The sequence below is a fragment of the Melospiza georgiana genome, chromosome 1 (assembly GCF_028018845.1).
Source record: "Melospiza georgiana isolate bMelGeo1 chromosome 1, bMelGeo1.pri, whole genome shotgun sequence".
In the NCBI taxonomy this organism is placed as follows: domain Eukaryota; kingdom Metazoa; phylum Chordata; class Aves; order Passeriformes; family Passerellidae; genus Melospiza; species Melospiza georgiana.
This window is the reverse complement of record NC_080430.1, coordinates 83186142-83207400: the sequence shown is the minus strand read 5'-3', so window position 1 is coordinate 83207400 and position 21259 is coordinate 83186142. Positions and strand designations below refer to the sequence as shown.

Genomic DNA, 21259 nt, shown 5'->3' with positions numbered 1-21259 from the left:
GAGAGCGGGGCAGGCCCGCAGCAGCTCCCGCCCATCCCGGCCCATCCCGGGCCCCCAGCCCCATCCCGGGCCTCCCAGCCGGTGTTCCCGGCAGGCGGCGCTGTGGGCGGGCGGGCGGCGCTCCGTCCCCGCGCCGCCGCGCTCTGTGGCCGCGGGCTCGGCGGCGCGGCCGGTCCGTCCGCTCTGCGCGCGGCCCCGCCCCCCCGGTCACACCACCCGCCCGGCCGGCGCTGCGTCAGCCCGGCAAGATGGAGACCGCTGAGGAAGGTACGGCTCGCCCCGCCACCGCCGCCAGTCCCGGCCGGGGGCTCTGCCGGGGCAGCCTCGCAGGGTGGAGGGGCGCGGGGGAGGAGGCGGAGAATGTCACTGGGCCCGCTGTGCGGTCTGGGGGCTGTTCACGCCCCGAGGGGCTTCTCGCATCGGGGCTGCAGGTGCCCGGGCCCTGCGCCCCCCGAGGCCGTGCCGGGCCCGCCGTGCCGCGGGGGCCGGGCCGGACCGAACCGGGCCGGACCGAGGGGGCAGTGTGTGAGGCGGAGCGCACGGGTGCCCCTTACATAACCACGGGGAAAGGGGGGCGGTGCTGGCAACACCCGGAGCGGGGCTGGGACGGGCCCTGCCGGGGCACCGGGGCCTGCCGGAACCTCCCGCTGGCTGAGGAAGTGGGGCCCGGGGAGGAGTGAGAGCCTGGGGCGGGGAGCAGCGCAGCAGCGGGGTGCGCACGCCGGGGCAGCGGGAGAAGGGCACTGCCCGCGGCTCCCTCCTGGCCAGCGGACCCTGTCGGACCCGGCCGGCCCGGGAGCCCAGGGAGCCTCACAGTTCCGCGTTTGGCTGAGGAGTAATAGCTGCTCCTTTCGCAAAGCTGGCTTTGTTACGTGCGCTGGGCAATCTGCTTGAAAAATTGAAACATGCCGGAGCTGACATGTTTTTCTGTCTAATACGTAGTCACTTATCTAACTTTAAAAAGGCTAATATGTAGTCACTTATCTAACTTTAAAAAAAAAAGAATTGTCAAACATATAGTCATGAGGTGGGTTTTGTGTGTGGTATCCATTTCTAAGGGTATTGCTTCATTTGAGATCAAGCATGGATATGTTTAGTCAGCACTTTCGTTATGCTTAGATAATCACAAAACCACAGCACTTTTAAGGTTGTAAGGGACCTCTGGAGTTCATGTACTCAAAGCCCCCTGCCAAGGCAGGGTCACCTAGAGCAGGTGACACAGGAATGTGTCCAGGTGGGTTTTGAACGTCTCCAGAGAGGGAGAGGGACTGTGTCGTTCAAGCAGATGCTGGGGAACTTCGACAGATCAGCACTTCATATTGTAGGGTAAACCAAACTAAATAAAGCATGTTTGTTGTGCTGTGTTTCCTGCAGTATCTGAGTTTTGTTTGTCATCTCAACAATGAGTGCAAATACATATTGCAGTATCAAGGCAGTTCCAAGGAAAACATTTTGTGTTTTGGCTTTTGTTACTTTGGCATCATTTTGAATGTAGTTTTTTATCAAGTGCTTGAGAGGATTTAAAAAAAAAAAAAAGAAAAAATATGAACCACTGGATGAAGTAAGACAGCACCTTTGTAGTAGTGTTCTTTGGGTTGTGCTGTAGGCATCCTTAATACCCATGATCACTGATGGTTTATCAAAATATTAGTGTTTCTTAAATCTAACATTTAAAATTGCTTGCTGCAGACCAAGTCACTTACACCAATGAACTCAACAACAAAGTGAAACTTAGATTGCTTTTCCTCTGGTAGCCCAGAAAAACTGGTTTTTTTGCAAGCTGTGAAGTGGATACTCAGAAATGACCTCCTGATTTTCCACCACTCCAGCAGCTGGTAAATCCATCTCGGTGGATTTAATTCAAACAGCGTAGTTGATAATTTGTTACAGGCTGTTACCAGTGGTAGACTTTGATCATACCTGACTTAAGTAGGTGAACAGACCAGCAAGACAAAGAAGAGGAGGTTTTTAGTTACATCTTAAGGCATTGTTGTCTTTAACTAAACCTTTGTGTTAAATTCCACGCTTGACATTTTGACTTTTCTGGTTTTATATACAAGCACACCCCAAGGCACATGTATATGCAGCCTTAGATATTCTGTTGTGGCCTTATCAGTGTTGACCTCAAAAGCTCCCAGTGGCAGCGTGAAAGTAACCGGTCTGGTCTATATCCTCACTTTCCATAAATACCACCAGAATGTTACAACTTCTTCTACGGTTTCAAGCCTCAGATCCTACTATTAGAACTTCACGGGGCTTGCCAGAACGCTGAAGAGACTTCCCAAGGTTAGAAAGCTCTGAGCAGCAGCAGCAGCAGCAGCAAACACTGTGTTAGTGCCTTGAGGAAGAGGAAATACGATATTATTGTGTGTGCTTGAGCTTCTGCTGCAGAGTGTCAGGTGGACTTTGTGAGCTGGTGCTTGTCTGGTAGCGGCGTTCCTGCCCTGTGGTTCTGATGCGTGACTGAAGTGTATTGAGGAGCTGGGAATGGAGCTGTGTGGTGAGAGCTGAGGTAAGAGAGGCACTCTGGGGTCAGCTCAGACCTGAGTGGGAGCTGCTTCCCCTCAGAGCGAGTGTGAAAGTTGCTTCTCTGCAGCACCTGAAAGCACCAGATACCCGGCTTTGCTGGAGAGGTAATTCTGGTTCTTTCTAGATAAATCACTTTGTTGCTAAATAAGGTAATCTTCACTTTTTGGTATTCCAGTGTTGGATTCAGTTGGAGAGATAATAGGCAGTGAATCATTCTCGGGGGGAACAGGAAAGAATTTATTATTCAAGGTCATTTTTTCCAAAACATGTGCCTGAAGAACAGGATGCAAAGTGTGGGTGCACATAGAGAAATAGTGACTCTTGCGCAGTGCAATTCTCTGACTATGCCTGTAGGTCATAAGGTGCATAGCTTAACACATTGACCCTCAGCAGAATTTATTGATTTGAAGCTATCAGTTACTTAACAGTCCAAACAATTACACTCATAGTATGTTTATTTGGATTTATAAAACAAGTGGAAATATCTAGAAATTATCATAGCTTTGAAAAAATAAAATTTAGGTGTATTTTAGTAAGCTAACAGGCAGTCTTTTCTCAAGTAAAGAGCTCTTTTGCTCACAGTAATGCAAATTGCTTTTCCCAGAACTTTTGACAATAAGTGAAGAGTTTGCTGTGAGAGTCAACAGGCCATTAAATGGACAGATTCAGAGAGCTGTGGGCATCCTTCAGGGAACAGTGTGCTTTCAGCTTGCTTTCATTGGAGCCAGAGTGTCCTTAGAGCAGTGGTTTCGTGTGCTGTCTCGTGCTTGTCTGGCCCCTTGTGAGGCTGAGCCGGCCGCCAAAGCTGCCCAGTGCTGCAGTGAAGCAGCTCCCGTGGAAGGAATGCCGGAGGAGGTGGGCATGCCACAGCCAGGGAGTAGGGCAGGGCCCGCCTGTCAGCTGGAGAGACTGTCCTGTGCCGCCATCTGGAAGTGCTCTCTGGGATAAAAGAATCGTTTGTTGAGAGAAGCAGCGGTTCTGATCATTCTTGTCAGCAGAGGAACCGGGCACTCCTGGTGTTGGCAGCAATACTGCCAATCATTGCTGCTACATGTCGCAGTGATGGAAGTGCTCTTTATTCTCCTTGCAGCATCACTGATGTGGTATTGAATCCCTGCTTCTGTTAATGCTGGGCTTTCATGCTGCATAATGAATTCACTCAACATTTTCATAGATAGAAAATTGTTTGAATTTAATAATTTGAATTCTTATGCTTTATGTGTAGAAACTGTCCTAAAAGTCTATAAACTGTGGGTATGGTCATAATGTGACTTCTTTATAGAAAAAAAAAAAATCAGTCTTTGGTGCCTTTTTGAAGTTTTTGTAGAAAAGCATAAACTTTTGAAGATTTTGGCCAAGAACAAAGATAGGTGATTTAGATTTGGAATTGCATATTTGCAGTATTCTCACATCAGCCGGTATTTTTCTGACAAAGATCTCTGATATTCATGTGTTCCATTCTTGCACATTTGCTGGGTAGTGGCTGATAGAGAAATAATTGACAAAAGATAAAATCTCAAACTCACATATTCTATAAAAACGGGTATTTTATGTTCACTTTCTTAATAGAAGTAAAAGGAAGAGTCAAGGAAAGATGTATCTGTCAATAAACAGATAAAATTTGATTTTTATTTCTATTTAATTGTGTGTTTAGAGCTCTGGCTAACTGAATAGTTTAGATGGAAAAGTTTATGCTCGCTTCTTTATATCCATAAAACCTCTTGCAACCTTTAATTGCAAGAAAATGTCAAAAGTAGGGAATAAAGAAGGTGTGGGATGTATGGAAATATTACTGAAATTACAAAATAAGAAATAGAAAGTGACTTTTCTTACTAGACAGTAGCCTGTCTCCAAGTTGGGTAGCAAATTGTAAAATACCTGTGTCTGTTATATTGGATTTTTTTCCTTTCATCAAGAGCACCAAAGAAATATGTGTGTTAGGTTCAAGCAAAGTATTTAAGTAATTGTTGGACATTTTTAAACATCCAAACTGAGATGGAATTTTTCTGTTTCAAAGTATCCACATTCAGGAAAATTATCCTTAACAGTTTTTATGTTGTTTTAGTGATAACTCTTCAGGTAGAAAACACATCCTCCTGTAGTTTTACTGTGTGTATTTCCTAGAAATCCTAAAATTCTTTAAGACGTGTTTTGAGTTTGTGTAACATGATCAGGCAGATAATGTTCGTGTTGCTCTTGCTGGTGATCTCCCCGTCTCTGTCTTGCATCAGATGAAATCTCTTTCATCCTATTTCAATTTATCCTGGCTTCATTTTGCTACATGGTAAAGTTTCTAGCATGTAATTGTGTAATTTGTCTTGAAGATGTAAGTTCTTTAAGCAGAAGTGTAATAAGCTTTTTGTCCTTGTCAGCAGATATATGCAGAGTGTGTCGGTCGGAAGGAACTCCCGAGAAACCCCTCTATCACCCGTGTGTGTGTACTGGCAGTATTAAATTCATTCATCAGGAATGGTGAGTTCTGTGTCTCTGTGTTCCTTAAATTTTTTTTTTCCTCATGAAAACACATTAATATGTTTCTAAAAATACCTCAAGTCTTGAGGTTAGCTAGTGAAAAAAACAGTTTTCAGTGGAAACATGTTTGGGGTTTTGATGTTGTTTACCTGATAATTTGTTACAATTCAGGAAAAATTTAGTAATTATATATGGAAAGAAAGCACTGATAATTATTTGTATTTGGGACTGCAGTTCTGATTGTATGTCAGCTTAATGAACACTAAGCAGAAAATCAGCATGTTGGGGCTTTTTTACCCACTTATAGTTGTGAACAGAAAAAAATAAAAAACCCTAATGCTTTTTAGTCATTTTGAGGTGTGTTTGATCAGGAAGTGCTAAAGTAAAAACTGTCTTTCTGGTCTATATGGTCATTTCTGATATTTTAATAGTCCTTCTTTCACAAATACAGCAGTTGTAAATCTTAGCTGTGTGCATCCATATGTCATATCTTGAAGGATTTATAAGAGCCATGTCACTGGTGGGTGTCGGTGCCAGGTGTCTGCTTTGATCAATAACATACTCAAAGAATGAGTGTTCTTTAGCAACACTGGGACACATTGTCAGTTTACCTTCTTCTACTGTTTGAAACTTACTTCATGGCCTAAATGGACTTCATAAACATGCTAATTTAAGTCCTGCTTCACAGTACAAATATCCTGATTTAAGTGTGAAAGCAGGGAATTGGTGTGTTGTCCTTAATGGAGGGATAGGGCTGAGAGATGTATAGTGTGTGTTAATGTGATCACTTTTTATTGCAGCTTAGTTCAGTGGCTTAAGCACAGCAGAAAAGAATACTGTGAATTATGTAAGCACAGATTTGCTTTCACACCAAGTAAGTATGTTTTACTTGCTCCTATTTTTTTCAGAATTTTTCTCATATAATATCTATGAAGTGATTACTTTTTCATTCAGTGTGGTCGATCCAAACTTGTGGCATAACTTCTGTATTCTTGTTTTAAATGCAATTTCTATGCATGTTATTGCAGACTCTGAATTGCTTAAATGATGGATAATTTGGTTCTTTCATAATCTTAAGTGAGACATAGAAGTATTATTCTGCACCTTTTTCTGCCAGCCTCAGTCCCATTCTTTTGTTGCCAACAGTACAGAGTGTTGCATGTTTTCAGCTTCATTGATAAATTTGAGTTTTTGGAAGTCTGAATGGTAAAGTGAAACAATTCAAATTTGAAAGGCAGTTTTCAGTTACCTTTAAAGGATCTACTGCAACACTAATACTTGGATTCTGTCAGTTTCAGTTGAAGTGGTCTTGACAGCTAATAGAAATTATGATTATTCCACTTACATTTCAGTCAAGATACGCTAACTACCCAGTTTTAAATTGACTTTTATCTTAGATACAACTAAATAGAATGATGAAGAATATTCATATAGTTCCCAGAGGATTCTTAATTACATTTTGGATGACTGTAGTAGGAATAGGTGAAGTGGCAGGCTTGTGTTGTCAGTTTATTGCCTGTTGAGCAGGTAAAGTGGGTTTTATGCTACATTTTTCCCTTTAAATTTACTGATTTATTCCTGCTCCCCTCTCACCTTTTTTGTGGGTGTTTGGGTTTTTTCCCTCCTAGTTTTGTACTTTGGTAGAGAAAACTCAGGTCAAGGTGGTTTAGTTCATGTATTTTCTGTTCCAAAAATCCCTCAATGGACCTTCTTTCTATATGTTGAGCCTTGGTATAATGTATTCCTGCCAAGAATTAATTAAACACATTAGACTGTCAGAGAAACGTGTGATATTAACTCTGTCTTGGGAGGGCAATATTGTATTTTATTGTATTTTACATTGAACACAGCAGTGCTTTCCAGTTATTATTCTTAAATACTACAGTGACCTGTATGAGGATTGTTAGAGATCATCTGCTTGCAGGTTTTGTTTGTTACATATTTTTGTAAAGGTATTGTATTACTTCTGTATGGAACTTGCACAAACTAAAAGTGATATGCAGTTCTGAATCTCCCTACAAGCTAATTAGCCACTTCCAAAATTGCATACTGTGACCAGGTCCTCTGCAGGATTTAGTGTGCAAGACCAGAAAATGGCATTTCAGTGATATATTAGTTGTTAAGAAAGAAGACTTTGTAGTTTTGTATTAAAAGAAGAAAGCAAATCAAAAAAGTTAATAGTGTTTTCCTTGGGATCTAGAAAAAGAGGATAAGCCATTCCAAACTAAATACATTTGATATGCATGTTATTCTTGATAAGAGGAAGCTTAGTTGCTGCCCTTATCAACAGAGGTGTTCCTGCAGAAGTTAATTCTTTACTGACACTGCTGTTGCCAGCACAGCTTGTAATGTACTTGCAGGTTATGGACAGGGGAGAAAACTTAGTTGAGTTAATGTGGCTCAAAAAAATCACCATTTTTCATAGGACCTTTGAAATTGGTAATAAGCAATCTCATTCTTCCTTATGCAATAGAGTGTGTCCTCCACATTCAGCCTCTAGTAAAGGTCTGCTTATCCTCTGCCACACACTTGTCACTCCCTTGAGTGAACAGGCTCAGCTGATAAGGTTTCCTTCTCAGCTTTCCACATTGCAGTGTGCTTTTTTCTACCGGGCTTCACACAGTGGTAGCAGGTCAGGTACCCTGCACAGATTCCTCCTGCCCTTCCTACCCATGGGATCTTCTTTCACTGTTTCCCTCACACCCAACATTCATGCAGTTACAGTTTCCTTAATTTCTCATATCCCTCTTTCTTTGGAAGATAATGTGGCTGTCGAGTCTGGAAACTGGATCTGCTTGTGGGAGCAGGGAAGGAGTCACAGGTGCTGGAGAGAGAATGATAAGGCAGAAAAAAAAGGTGACTTAAGTGTGTGCCAGTCATCCCAAGCAAAGTGGATCTGGTCTGTAACCATGCCCGGTGTAACACATTTTCAGATAAGTCGATTTCACCACAGGATGTGGTCAAATAAACACATGCATGTAATGAGTATCTGTGCTCCAGCAGACAAGCACTAGTGGTGTAATAGAGTATTAGTGCAGTAATACCAGCAGCTCCTCTCTTGTTTAGCTTGGTTTGCTTGCTAAGGCTGTTGCTGTCCTTCTGTCAAAAATGCTCCCTTACTAGTGGAACTTCTCATCCATGGAGTATTCATCAACTATTTCTAGTGCATTATTCTCTAAGTTCTGTAACATTTTGGGATTTTTTTAAGCACCTGAACTACTAGTTTAGTTATTGCTTGGAAAGAAGGAAAAAGGAGAAGATTCAACTTGTATTTTGGCTGGAGTACAAAGGAACAAATTTTTCTTTTGAATGATAGCATCATTCTCTAAATGTGTTTAGTCATGTTGGTAAATTACTTGATTTCAAATGCATTCTTTAAAGCTAAATTTTTATGTTTTAAAATTAATTACTTTTCTGCAGTTCTACAAGTTAAGAACTAATACAACTATGAAAAAAGTAGCTTTTGATATTTTTTGATTATCAAGGTACTTGTTAATTTTTAATTTGTGAGTTTTCTTCCTGAGTTTTTAAAGACACATGCACTTTCTTTTGTCATGTGCAAGGATGTGCTTCTGTTAGTGCTACACTAAACGTAAGCACCGACACATGAAAGATGGTGAGGCCGTATTTCCTAAGAAAATACAGTTGTCAAAACTTCTCCACTCTGTAGGAGGTAATTTTAACATAAATACTGTCAAAACCACAAATGCAGAAGCAGACTAGGCTGATCTTTGTCTGAGGATTGGGAGGGGTTCACTTCTGCCCTTCCTGTGCAGCTTCATTGCCAGTATGCAGTTCATTCAATGTCTCAAGCTTAGTTAAAACAAAGACTGTAAAACTAAAGGAACCCATATGAGTAGGGTGTTCCTTATCATGTAGTTTGGATATTACATTATTGAAGAATATAATAAACTGATATCTCTACCTGTTTTGATAAACTTTTAACACAGTAGTCCATAGCTTCAGCATTTCTAGAAAGGCTAATTTCAAGAAATAAACTTCTGGAACAAACTACTACATGCTGGCACAGAATTCAGTGTGCCTTCTGCCAGTTCCAGTGTGCAGAATATGCACACAGCTGAGAGTTGTATGAATGTTACTTCATATATTAGAGCTGTGCTTGTCTGAGCAGGAGTGAAGTTTTTCTCCTTTTACCTTAGTGGTCTGAAGCAAAGTCTGCATGTGTTTGAAGGGTGTAAAACACAGAAACATAGAGTGGTTTGGGTTGGAAGGGTCTTATGAAGATCATCTAGTCCAACCTAAAGAATAACTCACAAGCCCTGTTTTACCAAATCAGTGTTTCCACCCAGGAGCTATCAAGTATATGGTTTTTACTTATGAGTTACGCAGTCTTATTTCACGATCAGTGCACGAGCATGACTGAGGTGGCATATAAATGGCTTGCAAATGTAGTAGTAAATAAAGAACCTGTGGGTGAGAGGGTTGCAGGTGTGATGATTCTGTGAAGTAAGCTAAATAGCAGCTTCTAAAGCTAGCCTTGTGGTTTTCCTACCTTATTTATGTCAGTGTAAGAGCATATTTTTTGTCATACCATCTGTTTTGGAGAAGTAAAATTAATAATTGTGTTCCTGGAAAAGTTAGGCTTACAGGAGAGGAGGGTAGAAGAAAACCCCACCTCCTGAAAACAACCAGCCAAACAAAAAAAACCCACCTAAATTTAGGATTCACAACTAAATTAGCAGTTACACTGCATAGCTGTGACCTAAGTATCCAAAAAGCTTTTTAGTAGTTTTTCTATAACCTGTACAGCTCAAAGAATTTGAGCTAAACCTATGAAAAACTCACCCAAAGTCTGTTTGAATTTCATACTGTCATAGAAAAAAAAGACAAGCTGTTGTTTCAATTGGTCTCTAGTAGAAAGATCTTTACTTGGAGGAACTGTGGTAAATAAAGTAGGAATTTGCTTTCTCAAACTGAGTTAGGAAAGGTTACTGGGTGGAAAGTAAGGGATGGAGGTGCAGTGAGGAGGATGGATGCTGTGGTGGCAGGGGTCAAGGTCTCAGGCCTCAAAGTGGTGGTGGGGAGGGGGTGCAGGGAGCTGCAGTGTGGACAGAAAATGGCACTGGGTGACAGACACAGGTGGGGAGAGAAGTTATGAAAATCACTGGCAGCAAGCTGCAGTGGTGCAGGATGATTGCACACCAGGGGTTCCTGTCATGCTGGGAATTCCTGCATTTCATGCACCTCAGTGTTGCAGGACAGCAGGATTTTACCTTGTCATCATGATATAAAGCTTCTAGTGGAAAAAGCTGTACATATTTTAAGGTGTGCACAGGACAGTGCACAGAAAAACCAGCTTTCTTCCCACCCTCAGCTTCTCAAATCACAGAAAAACCAGCTTTCTTCCCACCCTCAGCTTCTCAAATCATCAAAAATCACCAAATGGTTAAAATTTGGGGGATATAGCTTGTGTTCTCTGAGTAGTAGCTACATTGTGCTTTTATTTGAAAAAGCTCTGTTGTAACTCTGAAGCCTTTAGAAAAATGAGCGCACAAAAATGCCAACTTCTGTAAGCACTTTCTGCTTTAAGTTAGGATGGACATTCTTTCTTATAGTTCTTTGTGTGTGTTTGGTAATTCCTGGAAGATGCATTTTTAAATTTCAAATCTTTCCAACTTAACAACTTGTCCCTAACAAATTAATCATTAATACAAAGTTAATGTTTTCTGTGTAGTCCTTGTTGCAAAGTGTAGATCAAAATACATTTTTTGAAAATGAGAAGGTTCTCAAAGTATCTGCTGAATTGTCTGTGAGTGGTGCCATAAATATTTAACAGATGCACTCTAAATAGATATTCTCTTGCACCCTTGACAAAGCTTTTTTGTCTCTCCTGTGGCAGAAATTTTCCAGAATGTTTGTTCAGTGTGAGCTGAGATCATTAGTTAGACTTCGGCTGGCATTTTCTATAGTTCCAAATTGTGTACTAAATCTGTTTCTGTAACAAGAAAATTCTAAGACAATGTCAAAATATGTTTGTGTCCTGCTTTCAGTTCACTACTCTGTGCTCTCACAGCTACAGTTCCCTAGTGTTATACTTTCAGTCCTGTGTTTCATGAATTCCAGTTCCCTGCCAGATACCTGGCGAATAACAAACTTTGAAATTTCAAACCAGTTACTACTGGGGTCCTGTGCTGTTGTTACTTTGTGTCAGTTGTAATCCACACATTGCTGAAATGCACCAGTCTCTCCCCATTCCTTGACTGCTTCTGGATGTTGATACTCCTTGTCTGTGTTCTTGACTTCTCTTTACAATACAGAAACTGAAGGAAATAGCTCTGGAGAGAAAAGAATTTTTCTCCTGTAGAGGCTTCTTCTCTGAGCCTAGTAAAAGGATGATTGGGAATGTAGGTGAAGGAGCTGCATGTAGATAGCATAAAGCAGTATTTATTAGACACTTAAAGGATTGCTCATGTAAGGAATTGAAAACTTCTCTCTATTTATTCTTATAAAAATTGAGTATCCTTGTGCAGTTAGAAGTATGTAAGGTTTTAAAAGACAGTCCATGATGTTAAACTCTTCAAGCACAGATGTTTCCAACATTACAAACATCCAAGCAGAAATGTCTTTGTGCAACTCCCAAATATAGTTTATCTTCTTTATTCAAATCTGTTATTGATGATGTGCATTACCACTTCTTAGTATCCATGTAAGTGTGCAGAAGCTAAGTACATGTAATGAAATTTTTACATGTTTTCTAATTGCAAAAGAACACTTCACCACTGTTTTTCTTGGCTTTTGAGTAGGGATGGACCTATGCAACATATAGGTGTTGACTTTAAAAAGTCAAGAAAATCTAGTATATGAGAATATCTGTGCAGGATCAGAGATTTGCATTGTGCTCTGTAGTAGGAGCGTCCCTAGAAGAAATTCTGCCTGATATGAAGCAGATATTTGTTGAAAGTCAGTCATGGTGTGTAAATTTCAATGTCTGTGGATACTTTATCAGTTCTCTCCAATTTTCCTCCCTGTGTGCTGCTTTTATTTTGCTGGGTTTTTTTTTTTTTTTTTTTGGTCTATGCTGTTGGATGGCAAGTAGGATCTAAATTATGTAGCACAAACAAATGGATAGTGTGCAAAATTGCTAATTTGTGTTATTCCTCGTGCCCTGTCCATGAACTAGGTTTATAAATAACAGAGGGAATCTTTGAGGTAGTGTTGAGTGAGAGTTACACTGATTTTAGAATCTGCTTTTTCTTGAGCTTATTTTTAGGTAATTGGAGTTTACAGTTAACAAATAAAGCTATTAAAAAAAACTTCTGTTAGGTCAAAATTGGCATGGAGCTTAATAATTTTCCCATTCCACTCAGTACACATTGAAACAAATGTGTTATGTGAATTTTCTTGTTGTTTGGAGTCGTCTCCTGAGAATATACAATATGCTTATTCTTCTAGTAAGCTTTTGTGAGATGCAAACAGTTTGTAGTTGGCAGGACTTTACATAAATGCTTCTCTAAAGGGCAAACTGTTTCATAAGTGCCTTTTTCCACACAGTTTATTCCCCAGATATGCCTTCACGGCTTCCAATCCAAGACATCTTTGCTGGACTGGTTACAAGTATTGGCACAGCAATACGATACTGGTTTCATTATACACTTGTGGCCTTTGCATGGTTGGGAGTAGTACCTCTTACTGCATGTAAGTATTCATTTTCTGTACATAATGCTCTTATACACATGGAAATGTGCTGCTTCCTGCAACAAAGTTTTGTAAGACCATTATTGTCTATTAAAAAATAAAAATTCAAGGATGCTATTCCATTTATTTTCACTCAGAAATTCTACCTGTTTGATTCTTAAGCCAGTAGTGCAATGCAAAAATGTTAAGACATAGGAGAGAATGCATGAAAGAGCTTTTAAATGTCTTACTCCAATAAAATGCCTCTTCATTATCTTCTTTAAAATCTACATGGAAGGTTTTTATGCCATTTACTAATATTAGGATAGAAGAATTGTCCTATTTTTATTAATCATCTCTAAATGGAAGTGCAGGGGTTATGTGAAAAGTAAAATTCCTTTACAATCGTGGACAAATTGATTTGTGAAACTTTTAAATATCAAAGTCATGTAAGTAGTAAAGGAATTCAGAAAAGAGAGCACACATTTAAATTACTGTAGTATACAGTTTGAAATTTACTTTCCAAATAGATATTTGCAGTGATACTTCTTGTGTCTTTAACCTGCTTCCATATTCTTCCTTAGGCATCCATTAGTGTGACCAGTGCTGGACACAGATCTAGATGAATCTTGGCTCTAAGCTAGCATGGCAGTTGTTACACTTTGACTGCATACTTTTTAAAGATGTGCAGCTGAAATGCAGCTTTGTTCCACTTGGTTGTATATGATCTTGAGTTCTGTTCATGCACTGAAAGTTGAGATTTTCTTCCACGTCATAAATTTAGTTGGCCACCAGGTGACAAGAGGGTACCTGGGGGTCCTTTCCAAGTGAAGCTATAGCCAAAATTGAATTTATATCAAGCTTCTGTTTATTCCCGCAGGTCGTATCTACAAGTGCTTGTTTACTGGCTCTGTGAGCTCACTACTGACACTGCCATTAGATATTCTGTCCACGTAAGTACTTCAGCAGTTTGATACAAAAACCTGTTTTGGTCAGGTTATCTTGAAAACAGGAACTTTGGACCTTAGTTTCCCTTTCATCCAGTTACACTTGCTGTCTTCTACCATCTTAATAAGCAACTGCCCATTACCCTTTGCAGCCAGATGTATGGACAACACCATTACAATAGAAATCATTTCCCTTTGGAGTTCCATTATTCAGGATCTTTGGAGCTGGAAAACAGACTTTGCAAAGCAGGCCCTGGTTAATGAAAATTTGTATTTGATGTCAAGAAAACTTATGCTGCAAAATTACACTTAAAAATTTAAAAAATCAACTTCCTATGGTTTAAATCAGATACACAGTAGAATATTAAGAAATGTGTCACTAATAATGTCACTTGGTTTTCTTTGTTGCATTTTTATATTTTGAATTTAATTTTATCCATTCTGAGTCTCTTATGTGAGAGGGATTTTTTTTATCAGATTTCCATCTAGCTGATACTTGGGTTTTTAATGCTTCAATCACCATCTGCTATTGCACATTGTATTTCCTTGTCCTTTTTAAATCAATTTTGCCTGTAGAATCAATAAATACCAAACAACAGAATTCCAAGCTTACTTAAATTCAAGCCTCTTACTTTTTCCTTATCTTGAACATGAGGAACTGAAACTGAGTTTAAGTAGAATCAGCTGCACATCAAGTAAATTTGGAATGAATGTTCTCTGTGGTTCATCTAAATTATCTCAATTGGGCTATTTGATTTGAGAAATCAGGTCAAGTTGCATTTAACTTATTTTCATTATTGGAGAGACATGCTTGTTTCAGTGTAATAACAGTATATTTCCTGTTAATTCTGTAGTGTAGATTGTATTTTTATATTTTGGAGAAGAGTCTGTAACTGAAACCTAGAGCACCTCATGTCTATTACAGTCTAGGGAGAAAATAAGAGACTCAAGTGTTTGTCAGATTTTAATGGTGTGTGGAACTGTTTTGACATTTATTTCTTTGGCAGAGTCAATTACAGTAGCTTCTTGTGTCATCTTTTCATTTTGGACTTCATGTCCCCATGGTATTCATTGTGCTCTGCAGGCACAAGTTTGCAGCTTCAAGGGAGACCCGACTGATGCTTCTTTGGGGATGGCAGAGTACTATGATGCCATCTTTCTTACTTATTTTTAAGAACAGATTGTCGTTTTCCAAGGAGGAACCTGAAATTAGGGATGAGAACTGCTTAAGATGATTTAAGTACCTCTTGCATTGCATGAAACCCTAGTTTTGGTTGGCTGACTGAACTTTGCTTTGCTGCTGCTATACAGTTATGTATGATCTGATTGATTAAGATTTTTAAGGTACAGAGATAATATCTGAGGTAAAATGCTAGCTGAAATGCAGAGCAATTGAAGGGGAAACCCAGCAGTTCCATTCTGCTGGTTCAGGTAGCTCAGCAGATAAAATGCTTTATCTGGATGGACTGGTGGACTGGATATTATGCATTTTGCCATGTAAGTGAACCTCTTACTATATCAAACCATTTACTTAGTGACTATTGTATTTCCTTTGCTGTTCTGGAAGATTGTTTTTCTGAGCTACTCTGTAGTGTTCCCAGCAAAATATTGTTTTCATTAGGTTTTGTTTTTTGGTTTTATTTTTAACAGGGAGAACTTACTGGCTGACTGTTTGCAGGGCTGCTTTGTGGTAACGTGCACTCTGTGTGCATTTATCAGCCTTGTTTGGTTACGTGAACAGATCGTCCATGGAGGAGCACCACAGTGGTTGGAACAAAATCAACAGCAGCCACTCAATGGGGTTGGTCAACAAAATGAGGTAAAACTCACTGCTCATTAGTTCACAGTTAATTTAGAAACTGTGGTTCTGGCAGTAAATACTTTATCAGAACACAGCAGTAATGGTATTTTACTTCATGGTATCTTTATTTGTTAGCATAATTTGAGCACTTTTTGCTATATAAACTCGGTGACACCACTGTTCTGTTTTTGAAGTTGTTTTATTGTGTAGCATTGCATAGATTTTTAGCTCTGTATTGGCACCATTTTTTAAGATAACTTTATGCACATAAAGCTGAATTCTCAGGCATAGTCAATGAAGATACAGCTTGCTTTTATTTTGTCTTTTTCATAAGTATGCTAGTAGTTCATGAGGTAACAATTCACTGTTCTCAAAGCAATTGGAAGTTTTGTTGACACCACTGAAGTTGGAGCTTCTGTGCCCTCTTCCCACTCCCCACACACCACATGCACTCCTTCAGTGCTTTCAGGAGTCTCTTGGGTGAAGAAGTGATCATATAAGCAATCCATGCATAGGGAAAAAATAATTCAAAATGTTGTTTTCGTTTTAGTAAATGTCAGTTTTTAAAAGACAGAGATTCTCATCTTGGTGACTGACTTGAGTTGGCCTTGAGCTATCATCTTCCTCATGTAATGATAGTTTCCATGAGGGAATTCCCTTCTATTAAGCACTGGTGAAACCACATCTGGAGTGCTGTATCCAGTTTTAGGGTCCCCCAGTACAAAAGAGGCATGGACAGACTGGGATGAGTGCAGTGAGGAGCCAACAGAAATTATTAAAGGACTGGAATGTCTGACGTTATGAGAGGCTAAGAGAATTGGAATTATTTTGTTTGAAAATGGGAATGCTCAGGGTGGACCTTACCAGTCTGTATGAATGCCTGATGGAGGACTGTGAAGAAGGCAGAGCCAGGGCAGTAGGCTTAAATTAAAATGCAGGAAATTTCATTTAGATTAAAAAAAAAGGTGGGTTTTGCCTTTTTTTTAAATATACTACTACTGTGATCACCTACTGGAAGAGGTTGCTTAGAGAGGTCATAAAGTTTCCGTTTCAGGAAAAGGTGGCTCAAAAGCCAAGTGGAAACAGCACTGACCCTGCCATAGCTGACCCTGCTTTGAGTAGTCAGATTGGCTAGATGATCTCTAGAGGCCCTTTCCTACCTCAGCTACTCTGTGAAGTTATCTGACTGTTTCTTTTCCTGTTTTAGAGGTTTAGTTGTCCCAAGTTTATTTCTTATCTAGAAAATATATTATTGACTTTTTTTAATACTGTTCAGTTTCATACATATACAGGATAAAAGCATGAAGAGTGCTCTATCAGTTTAACCAAGTACTAAATCCTGTTTCTGCAGGCTCAGGCTGCTGTAAATGGAGGTGTTGATAATGCTGTGCTTGATCAACCTGCTAACCCAGCTGCTGAGAATGTAGTTGTAGGTGAGAACCCTGAAATTCAAGAGGAACAAGTAGATGAAGAGGAGGAAGATAATGAAGATGAAGAGGATGCTGTAGTAGAAGATGCAGCAGATGCAAACAATGGAGCACAAGGTAACAGGTGACTCAAAACATTAATGTTCTAGTTCTTATTAAATATAAATTAATTGAATACCCAGCTGTTGTAATTGAAGGAAGCTGTGTAAGTTCCCACTTTAGCTTATTTATCTTGCCTCTGCAATTTTCATGCATTTTGAGTGCTAAAGCATCTGCTTGCTGAAAAGCTGTCAACAGTTACAAGATGGATATTTTGCACTAAAGTCTTTTTGTTCACTTAGAACATAACATAGAGTGGTTACATCTTGTTTTGAGTGATCTAACAGCTGTAAAAATGGCCATTGTCTCTTCAGATGACATGAACTGGAATGCTTTGGAATGGGATCGAGCAGCAGAAGAACTTACTTGGGAGCGAGTGAGTAAGAATGATTTTCTTGAATTTAATAATTCAGGCTCATACTTGAAATTATTTGTAGTATTGCTGTGTTAAAATGCACCTGGGATAGATTTGGAAATAATTCTTTTGTAAGAGCCTTTAGCGATCTAGAAAAGTTGTTACATTATAAACAAAATGGTATTATGTTACTTCTTAACCATTATAGAAAGCATTTTTTTCAATTTTAAGTATAGGAGCAGCTTATAAGTATATAGTAGCAGCATAAAACATTTTTAGTAGTCTTTTCTGAAGTCTTCCATAGAACTGACTTGCAGCTTGCTTTGAGGACACTGGGCCAAATTAGGAGTGCAAAGATGTTGCGTTAGATGTAGTTTAAGGTTTAATTTTTGTGTTCATGAAAGCATTAGACTAAAGAAAAGAGAAATGGAATGTGTTTCTCCAAAAAATGATGGAGCATTTTAATGTAACATGTTTCTGTATTGTTTATGGATCACAAATTCCATAACTGGAGCACGACATGCATGTACACTGTAATCATGGAGTAGAGTAGAGACTTGAAAATTAGGGTTTTTTAAGCTGGTCTAGAGGTACCTAACATCTTGAGTTCTAAGCTCACCACATGCAAAATCTGCCTGAAGGTCGGTGCAGCAGCTTCATGTGATTTATCAGCATCACTACTAGGCTGTGGTATACTTGTTGTCTTGATTGCAGGGTGGCAGAAATACAGTTTTCATCATAGAGTGGCACATCTTGATATTTGTTTTGTATCTATTGAAAGCTTCTTAGTGTGTTTTGAAAGGTATTTCATAAAAAAGGATGGACATAAATTCAGGTTCCTGAACCATTCTCTTGTTTATTTCAGGATGGAAGTGCTGTATTTCTGAACCCAATTTATTTGCTAGAAAGTGCTGATATATTCCTAACTGATGATATTTTGTTGCTTTTCCCTGAATAGAGAAGTCAGTTTCAGCATACTCTCATAACCACTTCCAATGTTATGTGCTGGCAGGGGCAATAGATGTGTAGTCGACATTTAGCATTGAAATGCGGGTAGCCTCTTTTATTATAACATCAAAATACCATGCAAGTTTTCTGAATTTTCAAACATTTTTGCATCTTAGTTTGATTTGTAAAATATGTGCAATTCTTATATCATGGAACTTAATGCCAAGTCCTCATACAAAAGAGCCTTGAACATGGAACTTTACAGTGGTAATTGTGGATTAGGAGTGTCTCAATAGAAATAGTAACATACACTCAAAGTGGGGGGAAAGGAGATTTTTTTTTTATTGTGATAGATGCTTTATTTTTGACTGCTCTGTGGATGCTTCCCATAACAGCTGTGCTGAGTGATGAAGAATTTGTTTCCAATCTTCCCTAGCTGTAAAACAGTTCTGTTCAGAAGTTAATAGCATACAGTGTAGCAAATTACCCTGTTAGGAGTTGCTTACACATCGAGGGTAAAATACTAACTTTTCTCAGTGCAGCATAAATTGATATTTTGCAAGTAGGATGAAACAAAAATTTGCTCTTGTATTTAAATATTGAGTTGTTTAAACATGTACTTAAATAGCCATTCAATCACTAAAATATTTTGTAAATACAATATCTTTGTCAAAGTCTTCAAAGTCATGGAGAGAAACAGCTTATAAATTGATTCTGTGATTGGTTTGACTAAACACATATAGATACATGTGTATTCAGATATTCCACATGTATATCACTGCCTTTGAGCACCTGAGTTTTCTGTGTTGAATGAGAACTTAGTTTCTCTCTTTATTGGTAAGAATTTACGTGCCAATACTGTTGTTTGAGCCATTAAAAAACTCTTCGACTGCATTGGACAATAAAGGTCAATGTGAAAGAGGCTTATTTTAGATTCAGGTTAGTTTTTCTGATAAGTAAAAATAATTTTCTTACCTTCACAGATGCTTGGACTTGATGGATCTCTGGTTTTCTTAGTAAGTGCAATCTTGCTTTTCAAGAATTTCTACTGAAGGATTTTTTTTTAAGTATCTGTATTTTTTGATATACATAATTGTATTTAAAGTCCTTATTTTCATATTATATATATATTTCTTTAAAGAGACTTACATATGATGTCATGTTCAAGCAAACTGGGATTTTAGGAGTTTCACAAATTAGTGGTGTGTGTGTAGCATAAAAGTGGAATTTCTTAAAAGATATAGATAACTTTGGATCACTTACTCCACTGAAAATAAAAACTAGACCTTTTAAAAAGCACGCACTGAAAATACATATGTGTTCTAACCTTACGTTTTGATCTTTGTTATAATTAAAATACAGTTCTCATTCAAATATATTTTTTGTCCTAATACCACCATAACTGCTACATCTAGTGTAGACTAGATTTTAATACCTAAGCTCTTCAGTTGACTCTATTTTCAAAATACTCTTAGAATCATTCAGTTTGAAAAATGCCTCAAAGGTCATTAATGTCTCTTATTTAAATGTGATGCCTTAGGTTTACAATTATGTTATGAGTCATTTACCTTGAATATTAATATCAAAAGTAGTAAAAATCCAGTGTACTTGAGGCTGAGGTCACATCTTAGCTAAAAGTAATATTAAAAAATGGAGTTGTGCTGTCATTTCTAGAGTCAGAGCTGTCAGTTTTGTTGATGCATTTGTTGTGGCAAAGGCTAATTGTTAAAAGTTCAGATGAACATATCTCATTTATAAAAAAAAGTATCCACATACATTTCATGTAATTCTTTTTAAAGATGGAACTATTTGTATAGACTTTAAAATAAAAGCCTACTTTTACAAAATGTAAGCAAGAGTAAGTGCACTTATCTAGATAAATGTTCATGAATGTGACTGAGCTGCATGTTAGAGCAAAACTTCCTGGCTCTGACATGAGATGTGCAAGTCCTGGTGATAATAGACTCTTGAAATAAGAAGTTGAGATACAAAAGTCAAGTCACTTATTTAAAAGCTGACATTTATGTACTGTTTTCTTGTCACTTCCTTGCTCTTTCTCCTGTACTCCTTACAGGAACATGTGTTTTGGGTGGTGTCTTTAAATACCCTGTTCATACTTGTCTTTGGTGAGTATTGCTTGCTCTTAGGTTTTCTTTGTGAATTGGTAGTGCAGGTCTATTTTAAGGCTGTTCTAGAAAAATGAAGATGTGACCTCTAAAAACAGAACCAAAAATGAACTGGCAATATGAATAACAAATATTTATTTTTTTCTAGTTTTGTCATTTTAATTTCTTTAAGTGAATAGATTTAAAATAGGAAACCTAGCAGAACCTTAACCATGTCAACTAAAGCACAGAAAATATTTATTTCCAATATTGTTAAATTAAAGGAGGAATCTCAGGGATTTAAATTTGCGAGGAAATGCAGTGCTTTGAGGAATAGCTAAGACTTTTTTTTCTCTTCATAATTCTTAGTAGATAGTTATACAAATTTTTCCATTAAGAATCTATTCTTGGAGCTCACACTGAAAGGGAGGGAGGTATGCAAGAATGTACCATTTTAGTGACAAATGAAGCAAGTTATACACTTCAAAAAATACCAGACAAAAATACGACAAAGTTTCACTTCCTCTGAATGAGCAGTTTAGAAAACAATTTTGTTATGTTGCTTTGGTGTGTTTTCAGTGGTCTTTCTTGGCAGAAGGGTTTGAGGTTGAAAAGCTGAAGTACTGTAGATAAGTTTTTACTGACAAAGTAAAGCTCATGACACTGAACCAGTAATTTGAGCACCTAGATACTGAAAGAGAACAGCAAATCAAAAGCAAATAAACATAAGTACATTGTATGTTTAATTCATGAGAAACTGTAACTGTTCTAAAGTAAGAGGTGGAAAATACTTGAATTATTTCTTTCTGATAATTATTCTATTTTAATACGTTGTTATCAGAAGTTAATTGGAATTTTTTAAGCTGCTATAATACATTGGCTTTTTTACTAAGTAGATAATAACCATGGAATTTCTAAACCATAGATTAAAATTCAATAAT

The 21259-nt window shown here is 38.5% G+C and overlaps 1 protein-coding gene across 2 annotated transcripts in view; it reads left to right on the top strand.

The window, feature by feature from the left end:
* The first annotated feature begins 202 nt into the window (after positions 1–202).
* MARCHF6 (membrane associated ring-CH-type finger 6) overlaps positions 203–21259 on the top strand; it is a 43815-nt gene continuing 22758 nt past the window's right edge. Inside the window, exons 1-10 of one of the 2 annotated variants that reach the window (XM_058028455.1) lie at positions 203–267; positions 4905–5001; positions 5802–5875; positions 12514–12657; positions 13517–13589; positions 15234–15402; positions 16736–16928; positions 17225–17286; positions 19197–19229; positions 20288–20339. In XM_058028455.1, the coding sequence (XP_057884438.1) occupies positions 249–267; positions 4905–5001; positions 5802–5875; positions 12514–12657; positions 13517–13589; positions 15234–15402; positions 16736–16928; positions 17225–17286; positions 19197–19229; positions 20288–20339 (916 nt within the window). In that variant the 5' untranslated portion in view covers positions 203–248. Of the gene's footprint in view, positions 268–4901; positions 5002–5801; positions 5876–12513; positions 12658–13516; positions 13590–15233; positions 15403–16735; positions 16929–17224; positions 17287–19196; positions 19230–20287; positions 20340–21259 lie in introns of both variants that reach the window. The other variant, XM_058028447.1, reaches the window with a different exon arrangement.